The 21,895-nt window shown below is 43.6% G+C and overlaps 1 protein-coding gene and 1 long non-coding RNA gene across 2 annotated transcripts in view; one reads left to right on the top strand and one right to left on the bottom strand.

The window, feature by feature from the left end:
- LOC142444806 (uncharacterized) overlaps window positions 1-12,663 on the top strand; it is a 21,195-nt gene extending 8,532 nt beyond the window's left edge. Inside the window, exon 3 of the long non-coding RNA XR_012783933.1 lies at window positions 8,882-12,663. This is a non-coding gene — a long non-coding RNA (uncharacterized LOC142444806). The remainder of the gene's footprint in view (window positions 1-8,881) is intronic.
- Window positions 5,650-21,895, bottom strand: LYVE1 (lymphatic vessel endothelial hyaluronan receptor 1). The gene is made up of 6 exons (XM_075546078.1): window positions 21,811-21,895; window positions 14,471-14,639; window positions 14,213-14,355; window positions 7,081-7,380; window positions 6,434-6,512; window positions 5,650-5,836 (listed from the first exon to the last, which is right to left on the bottom strand). The coding sequence occupies exons 1-6, from the start codon at window positions 21,893-21,895 to the stop codon at window positions 5,650-5,652; spliced, it is 963 nt and encodes a 320-aa protein (XP_075402193.1).

Raw genomic sequence — 21,895 nt, 5'->3', positions numbered from 1 at the left:
CTACTCAGGAACATCATCATCACGGCCTGATGGGCCAGGCTGTGAGGAGCGGTTCTAATGGACACTACAGAGGACCATGCATTGGTCCACAGTTCAGATGAGAGCTTTATCATCTTGCAGGTATTTTACTCTGAGGTTTTTATATTTTGCCGATCCTGCCTCTCTGGCTGCTTCTACTCAAGCTCTGTTTTCAGCCCTCTGCTCTACTTCTACGCGTTTGGAGAACTCATATCCTACTAGCTTCAACTAGTACCTCGCCTTAGCTGATTTCCAAGTCTACATTGTCAGTATGCATTTTTCACCGGCGTTCCAATCCTGTATTACCACAGATTATCTTCCAGAAGAATGACAGGATCGAGTTGATGATTCCTTAGACTTAACTCCCAGAGCAAAATGGTTCCAGCATTTTTTCTGGTCTTGAGTCTTATTCTTTTTTTTTTTCTGGTCTTTTTTTTTTATCTTATTTTTTTCTGGTCTTTTAAAAAATATCTTTATTTTTATTTTACATTTTACATTTTATTAGGGGCTCATACAACTCTTATCACAATCCATACTTATACATACATCAATTGTATAAAGCACATCCGTACATTCTTTGCCCTACTCATTTTTAAAGCATTTACTCTCCACTTAAGCCCTTTGCATCAGGTCCTCTTTTTGTATCCCCTCCCTCCCCGCTCCTCCCTCCCTCATGTGCCCTTGGTAATTTATACATCGTTATTTTGTCATATCTTGCCCTCTCCGGAGTCTCCCTTCCCCCACTTCTCTGCCGTCCATCTCCCAGGGAAGAAGTCACATGTAGATCCTTGTAATTGGTTCACCCTTTCCAACCCACTCACCCTCCACTCTCCCAGCATCGCCCCTCACACCCCTGGTCCTGAAGGTATCATCCACCCTGGATTCCCTGTGCCTCCAGCTCCCATATGCACCAGTGTACAACCTCTGCCCTATCCAGTCCTGCAAGGTAGAATTCGGATGATGGTAGTTGGGGGGAGGAAGCATCCAGGATCTGGGGGAAAGCTGTGTTCTTCATCGGTACTACATCGCACCCTGACTGACCCATCTCCTCTCTTAAACCCCTCCATGAGGGGATCTCCAGTGGCCAACAAATGGGCCTGGGTCTCCACTCTGCACTTCCCCCTTCATTCACTATGGTATAATATATATATATGTATATCATCATGCCTTATACCTGGTCCCTTTGGCACCTCATGATCGCACAGGCTGGTTTGCTTCTTCCATGTAGGCTTTATTGCTTCTGAGCTAGATGGCCGCTTGTTCACCTTCAAGCCTTTAAGACCCCAGACACTATCTCTTTCGATAGCCGGGCACCATCAGCTTTCTTCGCCACATTTACTTATGGACCCGTTTGTCTTCGGCGATCGTATCATGGAGGTGTGCAGCCAATGATATGATTTTTTGTTCATTGATGCCTGATAACTGATCCCTTCCGGACCACGTGATCACACAGGCTGGTGTGTTCTTCCATGTGGGCTTTGTTGCTTCTGAGCTTGATGGCCGCTTGTTTATCTTCAAGCCTTTAATACCCCCAGATAATATCTCTTTTGATAGCCGGGCACCATCAGCTTTCTTCACCACATTTACTTGTTCACCCGCTTTGGCTTCAGCAGTTGTGTCGGGAGGGTGAGCATCGTAGAGTGCCAATTTAATAAAAGAAAGTATTCATGCATTGAGGGAGTGCTTGAGTAGAGGCCCAAGGTCCTTCCGCCACCTTAATACTAAACCTATAAATATAGACACATAGATCTATTTCCCCATCCTCATATATATATTTGCATGTACATGTCTTTGTCTAGACATCCATAAATGCCCCTTGACTCCTAGCTCTTTCCTCCATCTCCCTTGACTTTCCTCCTGCCGTACTACCATGGTCCGTTCCCACCTGGGCTACAGCTATACCTCTTATTCTTAAAAAAAGAATTTCCCCCCCTATTTTGTGTGTTTGTTTGCTTTTTTCTTTTTGCGGTTCTTCGTGTCTAACACAGCATAAGAAATATTTTATCTGTAAGTATTTCCTCTTTTGAGTGTTACTAAAGGATCCCTGGTGGTGCCATGAGTTAAGCACTGGGATACTAACAGCAGAGTTGGTGGTTCGAACCCATCAGCCACTCTGTGGGAGACAGATTTATGTCTTTATGTCTCCTCCCATTAAGATGTACAGTCTTTGGAATCCTACAAAGCAGGTCTTCTCCATCCATAGGATCACTATAAGTAAGAATGGACTTAATGACAGTGAATTTTTTTGGACTGTCTTAAAAGATAGATGAAGGAAAAATAGGTACCATTCTCATTTCAGTTTTGCAGAAGATAAAAGCTTAAAGTGGTAGAATCACTTGCTTAAGGTCACATAGTGTATAAATGGTGCAAAATAGATTCAAATCCATTTTATCTGTTCTACCTAGTGCAATTACTCTGAGTTTATCCTATTCTGTACTATCACCTTTAACTAAGGCCCTCATGATCTTACAAGTAGGTAAGTACAATAAGATCTTAGGTGATCAACCTGATTTATCTAATCTATTGTTGCCAGGCTAAGCAGATTAAAACACTAGTATTATAAGTCTGTGCTGTAAAGGTGGTGGTGCTCAGTACTGGGCCAGTGCTGAACAGTAGCGTGGGCCTTAGTGTTGTGGAGCTCATTTTGAATGGATTATTCTCCCACCACATTCACTTGCAGATCTCTGTATCTGGTGGAGAGTAGGCTCTACATAGTACTTGGCCCCATCATTACTATGTGAGTCTAAGTCATCTCCCATTACCTTTTCCTACAATGCTTTATTGCTGTGATCTATGACCACTGACCTCCGTGTGACCCATGATGGTCCATTTCCTGTGGCATACTTCCTCTTTGCCCACAGCAGGACCTGTTATAGAGGATCTGGCTATTTTCAGCTGACACATCACAGAGAGATCACTACCTAAATACTTTTCTTCGCTCCCTGAGAACTGAATAACATGTAAAGGACTGCAAACCTAGAGTTTCAAACTCAGACACTCAGGGCCAGGCAGGAAATGTGATGAATGAAATGGGCTGGTTGTGGAAAACAAGGTAACAGCATTACAAAGTCCATAGGGAATGCACCTTCACTTGGGCATTCCGGTGCAATAGAGAGAGGTGAGGACTATGGTGAAATGGAGAAATGATCCGTTGAAAGAAGACAGCCGCCACGGAGCATAAAATAACTTTAGCTATAAAGGAATATGGATTCTTTATGTCCAGATATTCCCATGTTTCAAGGGTATCCAGAAATATAAATATGGGAAGTCTGAACATTTCATTCTTGGCAATTAAACCAAATTTTAAAGTAATCCTCTGTGAACCAATCATTAAAACCCACGTTAGCATTTTATGTATGATCTCTGAACTAGAAGACCAGGGAACCGTGGGGTCACTGGTGAGGGGGAGATGATGTAGCCGTTTAAGGGGACAGACTAGAGAGAGGGAAAAGGGAAGCTGCAGAAACAGAACAAGTGGGCTCCCCTGAATCTCCAGCTCTTCTTGTGAATTCTGAAACAGCATTTGGACCCGGGACCCCTGCACTGCACTGACCCTCCCTGATCAGGAAACAGAGCTATGACACCACAGGTGAATGGCAGCAGCACCCAAAGCAGGAGATAGAGCATCGGGATTCCTGGCCCATAGAGCAAGAAAGCCCAGTGCCTTTGCACAAGAGTCTCCCTGGAAGGGTGGGAACCTCTTATCACTAATGTAGATTGAACAAGATTTACCCAAGCAGGGCAGAAACCAAGAAGTCATAGGGCTGAGAGGGGCTGAGGACCAGAAAGAGGTATGCCTGCTAAGGGGTAGGCATGGATAAAAATAGGCTGTTCTGACTTAAAATCTGTATCCTCGGCATTTCTGATCCTGAATTGTAACCCATTAACTTCCCTTTTTTCCACAATTATAAACCCCATAATTGTGAGCCTGGTGTGTGAGTTCTGTGTATCCACTGCAATGGATTAGCAAATGCAGAAGAGAAGCAGAGTGCCATGGGAGGGACCGTTGGTATCAGAATTGGGAAAGAAGGTTGGAGGGTGAAGGCAGGTCTGCCCTCTGAGTCGTAGGACTCCGGCTTTGGACTGATGCTAGTGTGATGCCAGCATGATTCTCCTTGCCCCTTGAGAAGACGAAGGTGGTCGGACACTACCTCCCCTCCATTCGTGCATATATGTACTTGAGTGGCTCAGAACAAGACTGCTGGGGCAAGAACAGCCCCACATGGTGATCCATGTACTGTTGGCTTTACACTCACTTCCTTTTTCACAACCAAAGTCACCCTTCTTTTGCAAACAACAGAGTGTGCTTGGGTCCTTCAATTTTGCATTATACGTCTTTAATTTTGCAATAGTATTTCTCAGAGGAGAAAGAACTGAGAGAACACACCTCAGGCTGGTTTCTTTCTTGCTGAGGTCTTTCAATTTTGTGATAATGAGTAAATAAGACTACAAAGAAAGTTTCTAGTTGCTTTTATTTTTCCAGCCCACATATCTCTGCACTTCACAGACTCCTCTTGCTGAAACAAGGGAGCTCATAAGACATCTATTAATGGCATTAAAAATGGGCTCTGATGTACAGAGGTAATAATGGTCTTCTTGGGCATGTTAATAATAAATTAAGATTACGATGGTGGCCATTTAGAGAAAATAACAGATTAGTGTTAGCAAAATAACATTAGTAGTGGGAGAGGATAAGCTAGATATATAAGAACTGTAAAACATTAGCTTCAGACAACATTCTATAAGCAATTTTTAAAAATAATCACATTCAATTGCAGAATGTAATACCTTGCACAGTGTTGGATGTAAATGCACACTGAGTTTTATTACTGTAAATATAGATATATATTTACCTCAGTAATAGTTTCTGTATCTCAGATTTGTATTTTTTTGTTGTTTCATATAATAATATATTGTTTCTTTTAGAGAAAATAGCAGAAGCAAGAGAGAGAGAAAACACAGTGTGTGTGTAATAAAGTGTGGTTCCAACTGCAGTCATTCAGAGAAGAATGCTTTGACCTTGTCTGTGTTTGTAGACCCTTCTGACAATAGGCTTTGGCCTCATTCTTTTTATCTATTTATTTTGGCTTTATGGAGATTAGGTCTCTAGTCACATGAATCTCCATGGCCTCATGTGCTAGACTCTGCCTTCCCTCCCTTTGCTGTTGTCTGGCTCAGGAGGGCATGCCAGGGTGATGTAACTGTTCCTCTTTCCGATCTAAGGAAGGATCTGGGCCAGGGGAGTCGGCAGAGAACGCCTGGACTCAGTGGTTCCTTGGCTCCCAACTCACCGATTTCCAGGCCAACCTAGTGGCCCTTTCACCAGTGTGCACTGATGTTAGGTTCCTGGGTTTTTGCAAGGCTCCTTTTCCTGCTGGGATTTTATTAGGACATAATCAGACTAGAAAGGCTTTGGAGGGTAGGAGGGTAGGATCCAGGAAGGATTAAGAAAGGAGTTCCCTTTGATGAGCTCCAGAGTCTACAGGCACCCCTGAGCTGATTCCAGTTAGGGACCAAGGATGAACTTTCTTCTTTGGTTCTTTGGCCCTTTGATTTTCCCCAGCTGGGGATAGGATACTTGGGCAGCAAGAAAGAAACCCGTCAGAGGTGTGTCCTTCATTTTGGTCTCAGCTAAACTTCAGCTTCCAGGCACCGCACTGCAGTTTTAGGTGGATTCTTGGGCTCTTCAGTCTTCTGGTCAGTTTTCTTTGATTCCTCAGTCGGATTGCTGTCATTAGCTCGCTCCTCCTTCACTGTTTTGGTTTCAATCATTTCCTTCTGCTGACTCTTGTTTGTAAATGGGAAGGCCTTCCCGTACCTGTAAGTATAAACAAAAAATGGCAGTGAGAAACTTCCACATTGCACAAAGAACAATAGAGGATGCTCTGTCTATGCTGGCCCATGTTTTGGCTCAAGTCACTGGATGCTTCTATTTCAGAGTGATGCCCATATAAGATGGCTTCTTCAAAAAGTTTGTGGGAAATCTTCATGACCTTGTAATTCCATTTTCTTATGAACTTTTGAAGCCCCCGGTATATCCATACTCAAAGCACATGGACACATGCCACCATCATGGATCTATTTAGATAAGACAGTGAGTTCACAGGCCAAACTGTAGGCTGACCTCACGGGACGAAAGATCAAAATAAAGCCTGCCCTTTTGTTCCCAGCCGCCAGTCTTTTCTTCTTGATTGTAAAGGGGCGGCCATTGACCTATCTCTCAAATCTAGGTGAAATAAATTTGAGAAAACACTTAAGAAAGAGTAAAGACAAGGAGAAGAGGTAAGAGATAATTGACATTGTAAGAGGACCAGCATCTCCAGTGTAGCCAAGAAAATGCCAACAACCGCCCTGGCCAAACACAAGATGGCGCTATGACAAAGATTCCAAGGCTAGCGATGTGCAAGGACCCCACCTTTTCACATAGCAGACGGCAAGGCCAGCTGCAGCGGCGAAGAAGAGGAGGGCGAGCACGAGCAGAGTCGTCGGAACACCTGCAAGAAACAGAGGCCTGTTGGTCTTCCACTGTTTGTACATGGTCAGTGTTGCTCTTTTCAAGACTCATCTTTACCAATGATTGAGACAAGATGTAGAGAGAAGCCTTCTCTGTAGCCAGATCGGCTCCTTGGCCTTCACCTGTTGAATCCTTGGCCCTGCCCCTCCAGCTTGCCTCTGCTCTGTGAGTTCACAGTCTGGCAGATGGAGTACATGTCCTCCCCTGGAGCTAACGTAGTGCAAGACCTGCTATAAGAACCAACCTTCTAGCTGCTAGAGTTTAGTGGAAGGCATTAGAGACAGACGTATGTCCTTAAAAGAACTTATACATATTAACAGATAAGGAATTCGAGTTAATTTTTTAAGTCTTCGAGACCATTTTATCTGCAGAATATTTAATTAGATTATCGAGTTCTTCACAGCTCCAAAGTTCTGTTACTGTTTGACAACTGAATTTTCATGAAGCCTTTATCTTTGGCAGGTCCTGAGGATCCAATCTGGAGACAGGCTAATTTCTCTGTTACCTGTTCTATATAAACACATGATACAGACACAGAAAACTGTTACCTCCAAACTCAGCAGCTTCTTTCTTAGATGCCACTTGACTTTCAATATATGAATCGCTTTCTGTAACTATGGGAGTTGTATCCATGTAAACTTCTGTCATGCAAATTAATTTCCGTTTCCGTGAACTAGAAGTAGAAGCCTTAGGGGGAGCAGTACTCAGAGCAGGAGCAGAGGAATAAGGTGGTGTTGAATTTGAACTGTCACTGACATTGATTTTTGCTGTATATGTTGAAGTTTGAGTTTTGAGGGTAGGCTCCTTGGTGGAGAGGATTTCTGGAAGGCACGAGTTAACCCAAACATCTGTCAAGAGAGAGAGAATAGAATAAGTAGATAGTACAACAGCCCGCTACTTGTTTTTTTCCGCCTCCTCTCTTCCCTCCTTCCAATCCTTCAACTCTGAAGTTACAGTGATTTTACCCAACTGTAAACCTAGCCACACCACCTTCCTGCTTCAGTCGTTCAGTGAGCTGCCACCTCTGAGAAAAGTTTTGCTCTCATGGCTCCGTTCATACTGAAATCCCTCTCCTGTTTGGTGTTTGTTCGCTCCCATCAAAGGCCCTGGCTCTGATGCTTCCTTTACCCATTAGACTTGTTACATACTCATTATTTGGCTCACTTTTGATTACTATTCAAATGCTGATGGAGCATCTCTTTCTCAGACTGGTTGATTCGATTGACCCCAGGAGCGCTGTGCTGGTTTCCATCTCTGTCTTTCCCAGACCCCTCCGGGGAAGCAAGGACTCTGTCTGTCTGTCTTGTTCATCGTGATTTGTGCATGGTGCGTGGCACACAGTACATGTTCAGTTATTATTCGATGGATCAAGAGGAAAGTAAAATTTAAGGAAGGAGTAGAGAAGAATAAATAGACCCAGGACACCCCCTTAGGAGAAGATTCTGCCGAAATCAGCCTTCTCAGTGCTCATCAAAAAAATGGTTTGGGGTGGGGAAGGAGGGTAAAAAGGGGAGCTGACACCAATGGCTCATTAGAAAGTAAGTGTTTAGAAAAAAACAATGACAACCTATGTATAAATATGCTTGATACAATGGATGAATGGATTGTTATAAGAGCAGTATGAGCCCCCAATAAGATGATCTTTTAATTTTTTAAAAAAGAGAGGTTTTAAAGAGGGAGTGGGGTGGGGCTGGGGAAGTGGGGAGCAGGGCAGGGACCAGGGTTTGCTTTCTAGTAGGTGACAGAGAGGAAACTAGCATTTGTTGAACATTTTACTCTGAGTTGACCCTGCTTGATTTTTTAGTACCTGTTATTTAATGTTTTCTCAAACCCCAATTTATATAAGAGAAGAGTAAGGTTCAGAGACATGACCGTGCCTAAGGATCAATACCAGTCGATGGCTCTCACTGCCACTGAGTCAGAGTCATAGTGACCTACAGGACAGAGTGGAAGGGCCTCTGCAGATTCCCAAGGCTGGAGTTGTGGGAGAAAGCGGCATCTCCCTCCTGCAGAGCAGCTGCTGGTTTCAAACTGCTGAGCTTGCAGTTAGCAGCCCAATGGGTGCCCAGGGCTCCTCTAGAGACATACAGTATATTGTTATATGAAATACATCTAAGTTTAATCCCTAGGAATTTGTGACAACAGTAGGTGGCATCTACTGGGATATAAGCTATCAAGCACATTTGTAAATGAAGATAATTGGTTTTGAACATTAAGTAAACTTATCAATCAAAGTCATGGTTCCTGCTGTTAAACCACATTTTGTCAGTGTTTGGTTCCCGTGGGCTCTTAGGCCTGTGCACTAATTTCTTCTCTGTTTTTGCTTTCCTTCCTTCTTGTTTGCTACAGATGGGCAGAGACCAGTAGGTGTACCTTAGGTGCTTACCCACAAGAGTTTAAGACCCTAAAGCCTATTCATCAAAATAGGAGGTAAAACATTATGTTATTTCACTTGACTAATTGTCTCATAAGACTAAGACTATGGTCCTTTAACCCAGTCAACCAATCCCTTAAAGTGTTTGACTATGTCAAGAATGTCTCCATAACTCTGCCGCCTGTGTTCTTTATTGTACAGAAATAGCTCTCTCGATCATCCAGTAATGTATATGCCTATGCCTACCGAGGTAGTTAGTTTATTGTGCCAGCCTGGCCGATAAACACATGTGGGATTAATTGAAGGGCGGAGAGATAAATGGCTCAGCGAGCCTTGCCTTTCTTGTCCCTCGCTCTTTGATCATCGGACCAGTGTGCCTTGCTTGCTCTGTGCCTCAATTTGCAAGCTACACTACGTGTGGGACACCAAACCTGTGGACTGTGTCGCTGTAATTTGAAGTTCCTTCAAGACCTGCTTTGCCACACAATTGGAATTTACATTTCTTGAGCTGTGGACTGTCTGTTGGTGATCTGACTGTTGGTGACCTGACTAACTGTTGGTGACCTGCCTTGCTGTTTGCTGCCTGTGCCGGAATAGCCTGAAATTCTCTCTACAGACGACTAGCTGGCGGCCCTCAAGACTTGAAGGACTGCCAGTGTCTCACAACTCTCTCACGGGAGTGAGTTGCACTGAGCCATTTGTACTGCTTTATAATTAAACTGTTCATTTCTTGTGTTATCTATCTATCTATCTATCTTCACATATATATAATTATTAGCAATCTGGTTTTGTCTCTATAGAGAACCCTGTCTAACACACCTACAAACATACCTGTATTTGCATGTGTGCTCAAGCATGCCTTCCTATTTCTAGCATATGGTTTTGGTTGTTATTGCTGTTTTCCGAGACTTGTATGTGTCATTACATTTATTTTAATTGCCCTTTTTAGGCCATACTTGTTCACTTACTTAGGTCAGATGTACCAACTTTGCACACATTTTGGATCGCCTGTCCCATTACTCAAAATAACTAATGTCTACTATTTAGCTAAAAGTGAGACCATACGATCTTTGTCTTTTAGTGACCGACATACTTGCACTCAGTGTGATGCCCTCCAGGTTCATCTGTGCTGTGTTTCATGGACTCATCACTACTGTTTATAGCTGCGACACATTCCATTGCCTGTGTGGACCACCACTCGTTCAAGCACTCATCTGTTTGTCCTGAACGTTTATGCACACTTCCCATTCTTAAGCACGTGCTAACTTCTTCTCTGAAGACATGCACATGTTTAAGTATCAGTGGGAAACAACATAATGAGCACAGTGTACTTGTTGGGAACTAGACATAAGGCATGGCTCCTGCTTCCAGGAGGGCAGAGGTATTTTGATAAGGGAGATGGCTCTGGCCCAAAGAAGACATGACATCCGGACTGAGGATGGAGGAGTGGTGCATTCTTTCAAGAACTGTTTCCTCTTGGAAGTAGGAACCACTGTGCCAGGCATAGTGTTAGGGATATGACCCTAGAAAGACAAATTCTCTCCTTTCAAATAATTCTTATGCTTTTGGAAGGACAGGGATAATTAAAAAAAAAGTAGACCAGAAATTTCAGAGAATGGTAAATGGTGAGAAGAAAATTAGATAGAGCAAAGATTAAATCAGTAGGAGTGGAGGATGGGACACAGATACTTTGGCTGGGTGATAAGAAAAGTTCCCTTTGGGGAGGTGATATTTAAGCTGAAACCTGAATGGTGAAAGGTAGCTGGTCATTGAAGATCTAGGGCAAAACCACTGCAACTAAAGAGAACAGAAAGGCAGAGAGCCTGAAATAGAGTGTATTTAGCATGTTTGAGGCATAAAAAGACCATCGGGGTTGGGACAGAGAAGTAGTCAATCTAGTATTGTAAAAGAAGGAGCATATTCCCATCAATAGGAATAGCAAGATCCAGTATCTAGATGTTTGAAAGGTGGCAGCGAACACAGAATGACTGGAGTGTGGGGTGTGCGAGACAGAATTAGCAAGACCGCAAGAAGGAGTTGAATCTGGGAAGACAGACCGAGATGAGAGTGTGAAGGTTCATGATGGTCATGTTAAAGCATTTGGAAGTTATTTTGTAGGAGAGAATATTTTCACAAACCTGATATGATATGCAAAATATAAAAGAGGCCTCGTGGTTTACAAAGGGAAGTCGTCAAAGACTGCCGAGCAGAAGAGTGACACAATCATCATTGTAGGATGGCATGCAAAAAGGAGAGAACTAAGATTCCAGAAGCATCTGGAACCCAGCACTTAGAGCTTCAAGATGTGTCCCGGGGAAAGTGTCATTTACTGTGACAGAGAAACAGAGCAATCTGTCCTCTTTCTCTGCTTTATTAGGGCTGGTGATCTGATAATCCCACTGACCAGTGGCAGGCAGGGTAGGCAGTTAACACACACAGCTATTGGACAGGGGCCGAGGCTGTTGATAAGCTAATAAGCAGGTATGACATAAGAAGGAGGCGATTCCCCAGCCAAAGGTTATGGTTATGAGGCAGAAAAGGGAGATGATGAAGACACACACACACACACACACACACACACACACACACACGAAGCAGCGCACGTTCCGGAGTTGGCTCTGCAATGACTGACTGTGGGACATAAACATGCCAGACCCCTCTTCTGAGTGACAGCGGGGGTGTCTGTGGTGTGAGGGCACTGATAGAAGCCTTTTTGAGAACCTTCCTATACCCAAGTCCCTGGTCCGGAGTTTTGCTTGAATCTCCTGTTGACTTTCCAGGATGTTTTCTGCTAGTGTTGGTTGGTATATGCTTATATTAGATCTTAGAGAATGATACTGAAATCCAGCCAATCTATTACCACTTAATCTGAATTTTTGAAGGTCAGATGTATGAGAATGTATGAATAGTATTAAGCCAGGAAAATGGTCATGTAGCAAACTGAGAATGAGTGGACATTTAGTAAAAGGAAAAAAAAATGACCTTTCTGACAACTTTATCTACACGAAGTCTTTGACCTAAAGGAGATCAGATCTGCCAACAAGGTTAAAGAGACAACAGTTTGACCTCAAGAAAATCGCCTTTACTCTCTAGGTTTCAATGTCTCCCTTCATTGACAATTAGTTCTTGAACAAAAAAAACATCAATGTGAATGAAGGGAAGTGTGGAGTGGAGACCCAAAGCCCATTTGCAGACAATTGGATATCCCCTTACAGAAGGGTCACAGGGAAGAGATGAGCCTGTCAGAGTGCAGCATAGCACCGATGAAGCCTACAACTTTCCTCTAGTTCTTTAATGCTTCTCCCCACACTATCATGACCCCAATTCTACCTTACAAATCTGGCTAGACCAGAGCATGTGCATGGGTACAGATCAGAGCTGGAAACACAGGGAATCCAGGACAGATAAACCCCTCAGGACCAATAATGAGAGTAGCGATACCAGGAGGGTAAGGGAAAGGTGAGGAGAGAAAGGGGGAACCGATCACAATGATCCATCTATAACCCCCTCCCAGGGTGATGGATAACAGAACAGTGGGTGAAGGGAGACATCGGTCAGTATAAGACATACAAATAATAATAATTTATAAATTATCAAGCTGTTCATGAACAAAGGAGAGTTGGGGAGGTAGGGGGAAAATGAGAAGCTGATACCAATGGCTCAAATAGAAAATATTTTGAAAATGATGATGTCAACAAATGTACAAAATGTGCTTGACACAATGGATGTATGTATGGATTATGATAAGGCATATATGAGCCCCCAATAAAATGATTTTTAAAAACCAAAAAAAACAATTCTTTCTTGAAGTGGCCCTACTCCATACTTGCTCTCATGAAGAGATCACTAAAGATATGGGTGCTATAGCAAAGAGTGGTGAAGAAATTAGATGGTGCCTGGCTGTCAGAAAGAATAGAATCTGGGGTCTTAAAGGTTTTTCTTACAACAAACAGCCATCAAAGTGAAATGTCAACTAAGTCCACACACAAGAGGCACATTAGCCTGTAGGATCCAAGGAATATAAATAATAAAATCCAAGACCAGAGAGGAATTATATTAGAGTTTGAACTCTGAACACCAGTTTGTAGAAAGCTATAGATGAGAGTAAAAGCCCAAAATTCATTTACAGGGTTTCCAAAAGTGTATTAGAAAGTGGATTAATGCAGATATAGTTAGGTTAAATTTTATTACCTTATTATTTGTTTTCACTTTTGAGTCATTGTAAATGTATTCTAGCTTTTATTGTCTTTGGTTTTCTTTTGGATTGAGTGTTTTCTGTGTGTGGGGGGGGGGGTTGTTTTGTTTTATATGATTTTGTTAATATGAAATCCAGGATAGGCAAATATATGGAAACAGTAACTACATTAGAAGTTTCTTAGGGAAAAAAAAAAAAGAAGTTTCTTAGGGTATGGCAGGGAAGTTTTTGGGGAATGAGGAATCATACTTAGTAAACAATACTAATAACGCATATAAGAATTTTTAAAATTCTAAAATAGATTGTAGGGATAATTGTATAATTCTTTTTAATATTTCTAAACCCTCAAATTGTATAGTATGTGGATCATATGCCAATAAGACTTAAAAAATGAAGAGTGGATCATCTTAAAATGTCAAATGGAGCATCTGACTTTTCTCTATTGTAAAGGGATGTGAGGAAACGCCTAACTTCAGTGTTAGACTTGAGTTTGGACCTTTACAGTTATGGGACTTCTTTATCTGCCAAATGCAATGATAAAGTTTACCCCAGGATTCAGGGAGGTAATGCTCGCCAGTTCTCCAGTACATTGCTTTGTCCATGTGGGTCCACTATATGCATTTCTGTCCTTCCCTTCTTCCTGCTGATCTTACAGGATGGGTGAGAGAATGAATGGGGGAAGAGGCAGGCATGGAGTCTTCTGGGGTACCTTTGCCCTATGTTACCATTCAGTCACATTTTTCCTAATTTAACCTCTAGCTGGGTCAAGTAAGTTCTGGTACACTCGGCTACGAAGCCCGAAGTTGGCGGATGAAACACGCCCCACCAGCACTGTAGAAAATACCCTAAAACGTCCTGGCCGTCTGTCTCCATACGGCGACGACAGCCAAGAAAACTCTACGGAGCATTTCTGCCCAGTCACACCCGGGGGCTGCCAGGAGTCAGGATGAAGCCAAGAGCCGTGGGTTTGAGTGTGGCCAGGTAGGCAGAGCTGGGAGGATTAGCTGGTCTCCACCATGATTGCTTCCTGCTGCCACTCAGGTGGCTCTTTGTGGACAGGTCACAGAGGTCGGGAGACACAGCGGAAGCGCTCCACCTGGCTCTGACTTACCAGACGAGTTGTAGCAATAGGTCCCGAACCTTTGGTGGTCGGCAACTTTCCAAGTCAGGACGCCGACCCTGTTCTTCCCACACTTAGGGTTTGCGAGAATCCGAGGGATGACCACCGAGGACCCATCGATCACCCAGCCAAAGCTGTGAGACAGAATGACAGTTCAGTGAAAAACCAGGGGTCACCATCCCTGTGGCTGAAAATGAACCCAGACCCACGAGGGCTCCAGCAGGGATACCAGAACCAGACATTTCTTACCTGCAAGTCTCAAAGCCCAGCTTCCATGCTGTTTCTACCTGGGCTTTGCTGGCCATCATTAGTCCCAGTAGCCTACAGGCCTCCTTGGCTTCTGTGAAATTCATTTGCACCTTCATTTTGCTCACAAAGGTGACTCCCATAATTCTGCAAGGTCCTGAGAAGGAAAGATCTGCAAAGGAATCAGAGATCCTCAGGGTGCTGTAGTCCTGGTCCCCACCCACAGCCTCTCCTTGCTAGCAGAGCATTCATGTCTTGATGTATCGGTAAGAGGTGGTATTTGGCATGGGCTGGGCATTTCCCTGAGGAGGAAGATGGGTGCTTGACCTGAAAGAAACTACAGCTCCCACCAGATGAGGGTCCATGTCCTGTCTCACTGCAGGCATTGTTTATCATGCGGGCATTTTGGTGATCAATTCCTTGGATGGGTCTAGGTCAGGTAGTTGCTGCAAGCCTTTCTAGAGTCTGTAAAACGAAGGGCTGAGATTTCACTATAGAACGCAGGACTCTGGTTAATAGACGAGTTAGTAACTCTCTATAAACCAGCGGTTCTCAACCTGTAGGTTGTGACCTCTTTGAGGGTCAAACGACCCTTTCATAGGGGTCACCCATTTCATAACAGTAGCAAAATGACAGTGATGAAGAAGCAATGAAAATCATTTTATGGTTGGGGGTCACTACCACATGAGGACCTGTATGAAAGGGTCGCAGCATTAGGAAGGTTGAGAACCACTGCTCTGAACCAACATAAGTTTCGTTGTTGTTCGTTGCCATCAAACAGATTCCAACTCAAGGCCGCTCCATGTGTGCAGAGCGGAATGGCTCCCTGGGGCTCTGAAGTACGCCATGTTCTGGAAGTGGATCACTGGCCTGTCTTTCAAGGCATCTCCAAGCGGTGAACCGCCAACCTTTCAGCGAACTGTTAAGCGCTTCACCATCTGTGCCTCCCCTCAAACCCAAACCTCATTGCCATCGAGTCAATTCTGGCCCATAGTGACCCTACAGGACAGGGTAGAACTGCTCCATATAGGTTTCTGAGTCTGTCTGTAAATTCGTAGGAGAATAGAAAACCTCATCTTTCTCCCTCATAGTAGCTGATGGGTTTGAACTGCTGACCTTGAGTCATCACTATTATGCTACCAGAGCTCCAGTTGTGTCAGCCAGGGACTCCTAATATGAATTGGGGCACATCATTATTTCTGAGATGAGCTGGAAATGTTGCACTTGGTCTAAGAGAACATGATCTGTCTCTGACCAGAGGGGGGCAGGCTTACTCAGAAGGTTCTGGAGGAGCGGGGCAGTGATGGTGCTGACTCTTAACTGGGACAGAGAAACTAAATAAAGGTAGTAGAGTTTTAGAGTCAGACCAGGGCTTGAGTCTAGGTTGTGGTGTTTAGGTTAATTCTTCATCTCATTGTACATTAGTTTTCTTATCTATAAAATCAAAAGAAGAACTACAAACTTCACAGAGTCCCTTCCTCACTCACTGCCAGGCAGAGACTTCACGAATCACAGTGATCCTATGGGGCAGGGTAGAGCTGCCCCTGGGGTTTCCGAGGCTGTAACTCTCCGAGGCTGTAACCCTTCCTCCCAACACTTCACACAATGTCAATTATGAAAAACAAGGCAAAATCTCCTTTTAAAGATGGTTGCCGCCACATTGCAGGGACTCAGTAAATCATAGATAACATTATTTTCTGTATATGTTATTACCAAAGCATTGGTTTGAGTCTCCCAGTGATTTATCCCGTTGAGGAAGTTTAGACAGTTAAACAGTTAAGATGTGAAGCATATATTTACTTAGAACCTAGTGGATTCAGGAGTTCCCTTGGCCCACTCCCTTTGGGTTTGGAAATTTATAGACCTGTATGAAATTGCCCAGGAGCCCTGAAGATGTAGTTGGTTGTGCACTGTTAACTGCAAGGTCAGCCGTTTGAAACCACCAGCCACTCCCTGGGAGAAAGATGAGACTTTCTACTCCCTTGAAAATTTACAGTCTCGGGAATCCACAGGAACAGTTCTACCCTCGCTGCAGGGTTGCTGGGAGTCAGAATCAACCTGTGGCAGTGGAACGAGGAGGATGAAATTGCCAAGATGCACTGTATGCAGGTGTCTTGTTCTTATTGGCCTTCATTCATTCAATCTCCTACCTAACTGCTTATATACAGCTCTGTGCATCAGATGTCCAAGTAAATGTAGCGACCGTTTTCTAGATCGGTGCCTAAAGGAACTTTCATCCTGTAAACATGAAAGGGAACATTTCTAAGTTCTCCAGACAACCATGCTGTGCTCTGGGGCTGGGAATTGAGAAAAGAAGTAGGTATGTGAAGTGCTGTGTTTGAGAATGGCTTTGTTTGCTTCCTACTCTCACTGAGAGAGATCAGAGTCAGCATCTCAATATGAATGTGCATGACTGCCATGACAGAGTATCCTCTTAAGACTGTATGGAGAAATACTACTGTCTGTATGGCTTTGGAGGGTCAGCTCTAACCACAAAGTCGGCTGTTCAAAATCACCAGCTTGCTCCATGGGAGAAAGTTGAGACTATCTACTCCCGTAAAGATTTGCAGCCTCGGGTCACTATGATTTCGAATCGACTCGATGGCAGCTTGGTTGGATTTTTTGGTTTGATATCAGTATTGAGAGAGGAGCCTGGTGGCATAGTGTTTACACATTGAGTTGTGATCCTAAAATCCCAGATCTTAACGATGCCATTGTGGTATCTCCTGCTTTGCTGCGAGTAGAAAATACGGACACACGGCTAGAGCTAAGCTCTTCTAACCCACCTTTGGCCTGGAGCATGGCTCCTTTAACCCATGAGCTCGCTGTCTGCTGCTTTGAGAATTGCCTGTAGGGGAAACTCATTAATTATAGTGTGGTTTTGCTATTCTCTCATCATACCCCTCTTTTTACTATAAAAACTATTGTTTCTATTATGATAGACCTATTCTCAAAATCAGGAACCCTGCAAATCAAAAGATTAGCTGTTCAAAACCACTAGCTGCTTCTCCATAGAAAGAAGAGGCTTTCTGCTCCTACAAAGATTTACAGCCTTGGAAACCCCCAGAGGAAGTTCGTACAGGGTCACTGGAAGTTGGAATCAACTGATGGCAGTGAGTGAGTGAGTGAGTGAGTGAGTGAGTGAGTGAGTGAGTGAGTGAGTGAGTGAGTAGCTCTCAGAAAGCAGACCTGGCTTTGAATATTCCTTCTGCTGTTTGCTGGCTGTGGGCCCTTATGCATGTCAGCAGTTTCAACTATAAAACAGGGATCGTTCTGTCTTCCTCCACGGATGTTTCTCAGAAGGAGACTAACTTACATCCAGCAGAGACACAACTCACAATAGGCGGTCAGCAAATGGAAGTCATTTTATTCTTTGTAACTTGGCCTCTCTAAGCCGATTATTTCTTCATTTAGAAAATATCTTGAGATGATTGAATGAATTTATATACATACATATAAATAATCTATGTGCCTACATTTAAAAAGAAAAACAACCAACCAACAAAAAAGCCCTCACTGCCATAGAGTTTGTTCCGACGCGTAGCGACCCTTTAAGAGAGGCTGGAACTGCCCTCGTGCCTATCGAGACTAGCTTCACGGGAGTAGAAAGCCTCACCTTCCCCTGCTGACTTTGAACGGCTGACCTTGCTCCCCTGTGCACATAATAGGCTCTCAAAAATACTGGACCCCGTCTACCCTAGATTAAGTACAGGGTATCCCTCCAAATATGTTATAGATCCTCATGCTTATACTCATGGTCATAATCCCCTTTGAGAATGAGTTGTCTTGTTAATGAGGCAGGATTACGTAGGGTGTGTTTTGAATCTATTACTTTTGAGATAAAAAGAGATTGAACAAGCAGCCTCAGAAATGCACAGGAGCAGTTCTACCCTGTCCTACAGGGTCCCTGTGAGTTGGAAATCACCTGATAGCAGTGAGTTTGGTTTGGAGTAGTAAAATCCTAGATTACTTTAAAGTGGCTGTTGGTAGAGTTATGGAGGTCAAAGGTAACTGTGGTGAGGGCTCAAGCAGAAGTCAGGAGAGCTATTAAAAAATGATCATCTTTGAGAATGCGTAAGGTACCAGCAACAAAATGTTGTTAGAAATGAGGGCATTAAATATGCTTTCAGTAAGAATTTAAAAGAAAATAATAAACATATGATTGCACACAGGGAGTTGCAGTGGCAAAAACTTGCTTGGATGATGTTCAAATGTTTGGTGGAAGGTAGAACCGGTAAGGGATGAATGTGCCTCTCTGGCTGATGAAAATATTCCTTGCCGCTTATAGTAAATTGTAAGAAGAAAGAGATGGACTTAAACATGAACTGTGTAAAAGGGAAACAGAACTCAGCGATTTGGAAAATGCTGCAGTACAAACCAAAGACACGTGGCTTGGAACATTTCGCCAAGGATGTGTCTACACCATTTTTTCTTCCAGAGACTAAGCCTGTGACTGATGGATCGAACCAACGACCACGGCAGAAAACTCATCCGCTTTGACAGAAGGGGACAGAGAAAGAACGTCCGCCTCTTGAAATTCTACAGGCAGGAAACAGGTCGAAGGAGCTACACCTGTTATCCTCAAGGAAGGAAAAGGACCATCCCCGGAGCAGTTCTGAAATCAGCAGAACTGTTGAAAGGAGCCTGGGAAACGGGATCTTTTGGGTTTCAAAGGGCGGTGCCATGGTCTCCTGGATCTCAAAGAATGGGTCTGTAGCTTCCTCTTTCCAAAGAGTCTGGCTTTGACACCTCAGTTCTACAATGTAACACTGCTGTTAAAGTGTGTCAGGGGAGTGGAGTCACTGCCCAAAGCTGGGGCCTGGGTGGGGGAATGGAGCACTGTGCTCAAGGACAGGAGAATGGGGCCTGCCAGGACTGAGTCGGTGGGTTGACATTCAGATGGACTAGGAGTAGTCTGGAAGGTGAAGCTGAAGTCCAGAGCTGAGGGCACTCCATCCAGACTACTCCAGAGAGGTGGGCCAGCAACCAGAGTCTAACGAGCAGGGTCATTAGCTCAAAACAAACAAAACCCCCAAATAATTGCCATCGAGTCACTCTAGCGGGAAGAACTGCCCCTGTGGGTCTCTGCATCTGTATCTCTTTACGGGAGTAGAAATTCTCATCTTTCTCCTGAGGTTTTGAACTGCAGACCTGTGGTTTGCTGCCTGATTTAGAAACCACTGGGTCACACACTGGGGCTCTTGGGTCATTGCCTAATGGGTCTTGAAGAGCAGAGGATTATACTCGAGGAGCTACTGAAGTTTGTTCTGCTGGGACTTGGACTGAACTGGTCCCCGCTATCCCTTCCTCCCCAGTTTCTCCAATTTGTAGTGGAAATGTCCACTGTGTGCCTGTTCCACCAGTGTGTGTGGGAAAAAGATACAGTCAAGATCTCACAGATGCACCCATGAAGAGAAAACTTCCTCCAGATGGAATAGCCCTAAAGTCTCTCCCATATTTGACTTAGGTGACTCAGAAAACGAGATTTTGGATTTGGCATTGTAGAAAAGGCCTGAACTTGGGGGCAGGGATGGCAAAAGGTAACTCACTGCTACCCTATAGGACAGGGTAGAACTAACTGCCCCTGTGGGTTTTGGAGACTATAACTCTTTACAGGAGTAGTAGAACGTCTCCTCTTTCTCCCTCACAGTGGCTGGTGGTTTTGAACTGCTGACTTTCAGATCACAACCCAGTGTGTAACCACTATACCAGACACCAAGGCTCCTGCCCCCTAAAATATGTGTTTTCAATCGTAACCTCTACACCATGGTATTAATCCCATTTAGGAAATGAGTTAGTGTTACATTAATGTGGCAGAGCACGGTTAGAATTAATCTCTGAGATATCTAAAAAACTCACTGCCATGAAGCCGCTACTGACTACTAACGACCCTAAAGAACAGGGTAGATCTGCCCCTGTGATTTCACGAGACTGTAACTGTTCAGAGGAGTGAAAAGCCCTGTCATGCTCCTAAGGAGTGGCTGATGCTTTCAACCTGCTGATCTTGCAGTGAGAACCGGAACACTTAATCTCTATGCCACCAAGGCTCCGTTTTAACATATCAAGGAGATTAGACAAGCAAGGTGCCAGAGGGGGGCTCTGATCTAGGCCAGGACACATGGAGGTTGCCAAGGAACCAGGAAGCAGACATGGAAGGAAAAAGGACCTTTTCCAGAGAGAAAAAGTCTTCCTCTCCAGCCAGTACTCTGTATTCAGACTTGCAGCCTCTTAAACGAAGAAAATAAACTTCTATTTGTTCAAGTCATGCCACCTGTGGTGCTTCTGTTATTTTCAGCACTAGGAACTAAGCCACAGTCCCACCTTCCTGATGCCACCAGCCATCTTATTCCTCAATTATCATTCTGAGTAACTTTTGGTTGTTTCAAATTTTTAAAGATTTGTGTCTATTGAGGATGCAGAGAGTGGGAATCATGTGTAGTCTGCCGGGGCGGGGCTTCACAAAACAAAATGTATGCAAAAGTAACTATTTGGACATTTAAAAAAAAGGAGAATCAATCATTGTAGCCTCCCTTATAAAAATAACACAATCTATTAATCCATGCTGGACCTGGACTTCAATTCTGTTCTCAATGTATCTTATGCCTGAGGGCATTTTCCAGCATAGGAACACACAATTTCCCTTTAAGAGCGCACACACACTCATTTGCCCCTCTATTATAAGAGATTTAGTGGTTGCAGCTTTTTGCTTATAGTGCAGAATGAGGTTTCCGTTTAGGTATTTAAGAAACCGAAATAACTTTATCTATGTCATTCTTTTGATGGGAAGCTCATGGCTAATTTTCCAACCAACATTTTCTAAGAATTTTTTTTCTTCAGTTCATTTGCTACTTTTTGAGTCTCAAAAGATTACATCCATTCTATCATATAGCAAAATGAGAATTGAATTCATGTGTTGAGACTCCCCAAACTATCAAATAGGCCAACACTTAGTGAGAGGTGGCCTGGTTTCCCGGGGCTTATTGATAACTTTAAAATGTTCACAATCATGGTTTGTTTCTTTAATGAAACACGTTTAAGCTTGCCCTTGATCTAGCAGTTAATAAAACCCTTTAAAAAAACAAATGTCTCCTCTTTTCCAAAGTATTGTCTTTAGAAATATTCCATACCTAAAAGTAAAAGTGAAAATGTGGCAAAATGAGATGTAAATCATTTTGTGGAGAAGATGAAAAGCTCAAGCAAAGCTACAGTAATTAGCTCTTCCTTTGAAATGGAGGCCCCTGCTGACTCCCTCCTCAGCAATACACAAGCAAGAGCTCACTAGGTTTGAGGGCCCTTGGCAAGAGGTTGGCTTGCTTCAAGAAAGAAATCATTAGGAAACTTACCTTCAGTCCGGAGAGAGCTTTGAACAAGGAGCCTTGTGGTCCAGATGGAGGCAAGGAGCAACACCACAGTGAGGCACCTGGCCAT

This window comes from Tenrec ecaudatus, chromosome 4 (genome assembly GCF_050624435.1).
Source record: "Tenrec ecaudatus isolate mTenEca1 chromosome 4, mTenEca1.hap1, whole genome shotgun sequence".
NCBI classification, from domain to species: domain Eukaryota; kingdom Metazoa; phylum Chordata; class Mammalia; order Afrosoricida; family Tenrecidae; genus Tenrec; species Tenrec ecaudatus.
Note: the sequence above shows the minus strand (reverse complement) of the source record. Positions and strands in the feature narration are given on the sequence as shown.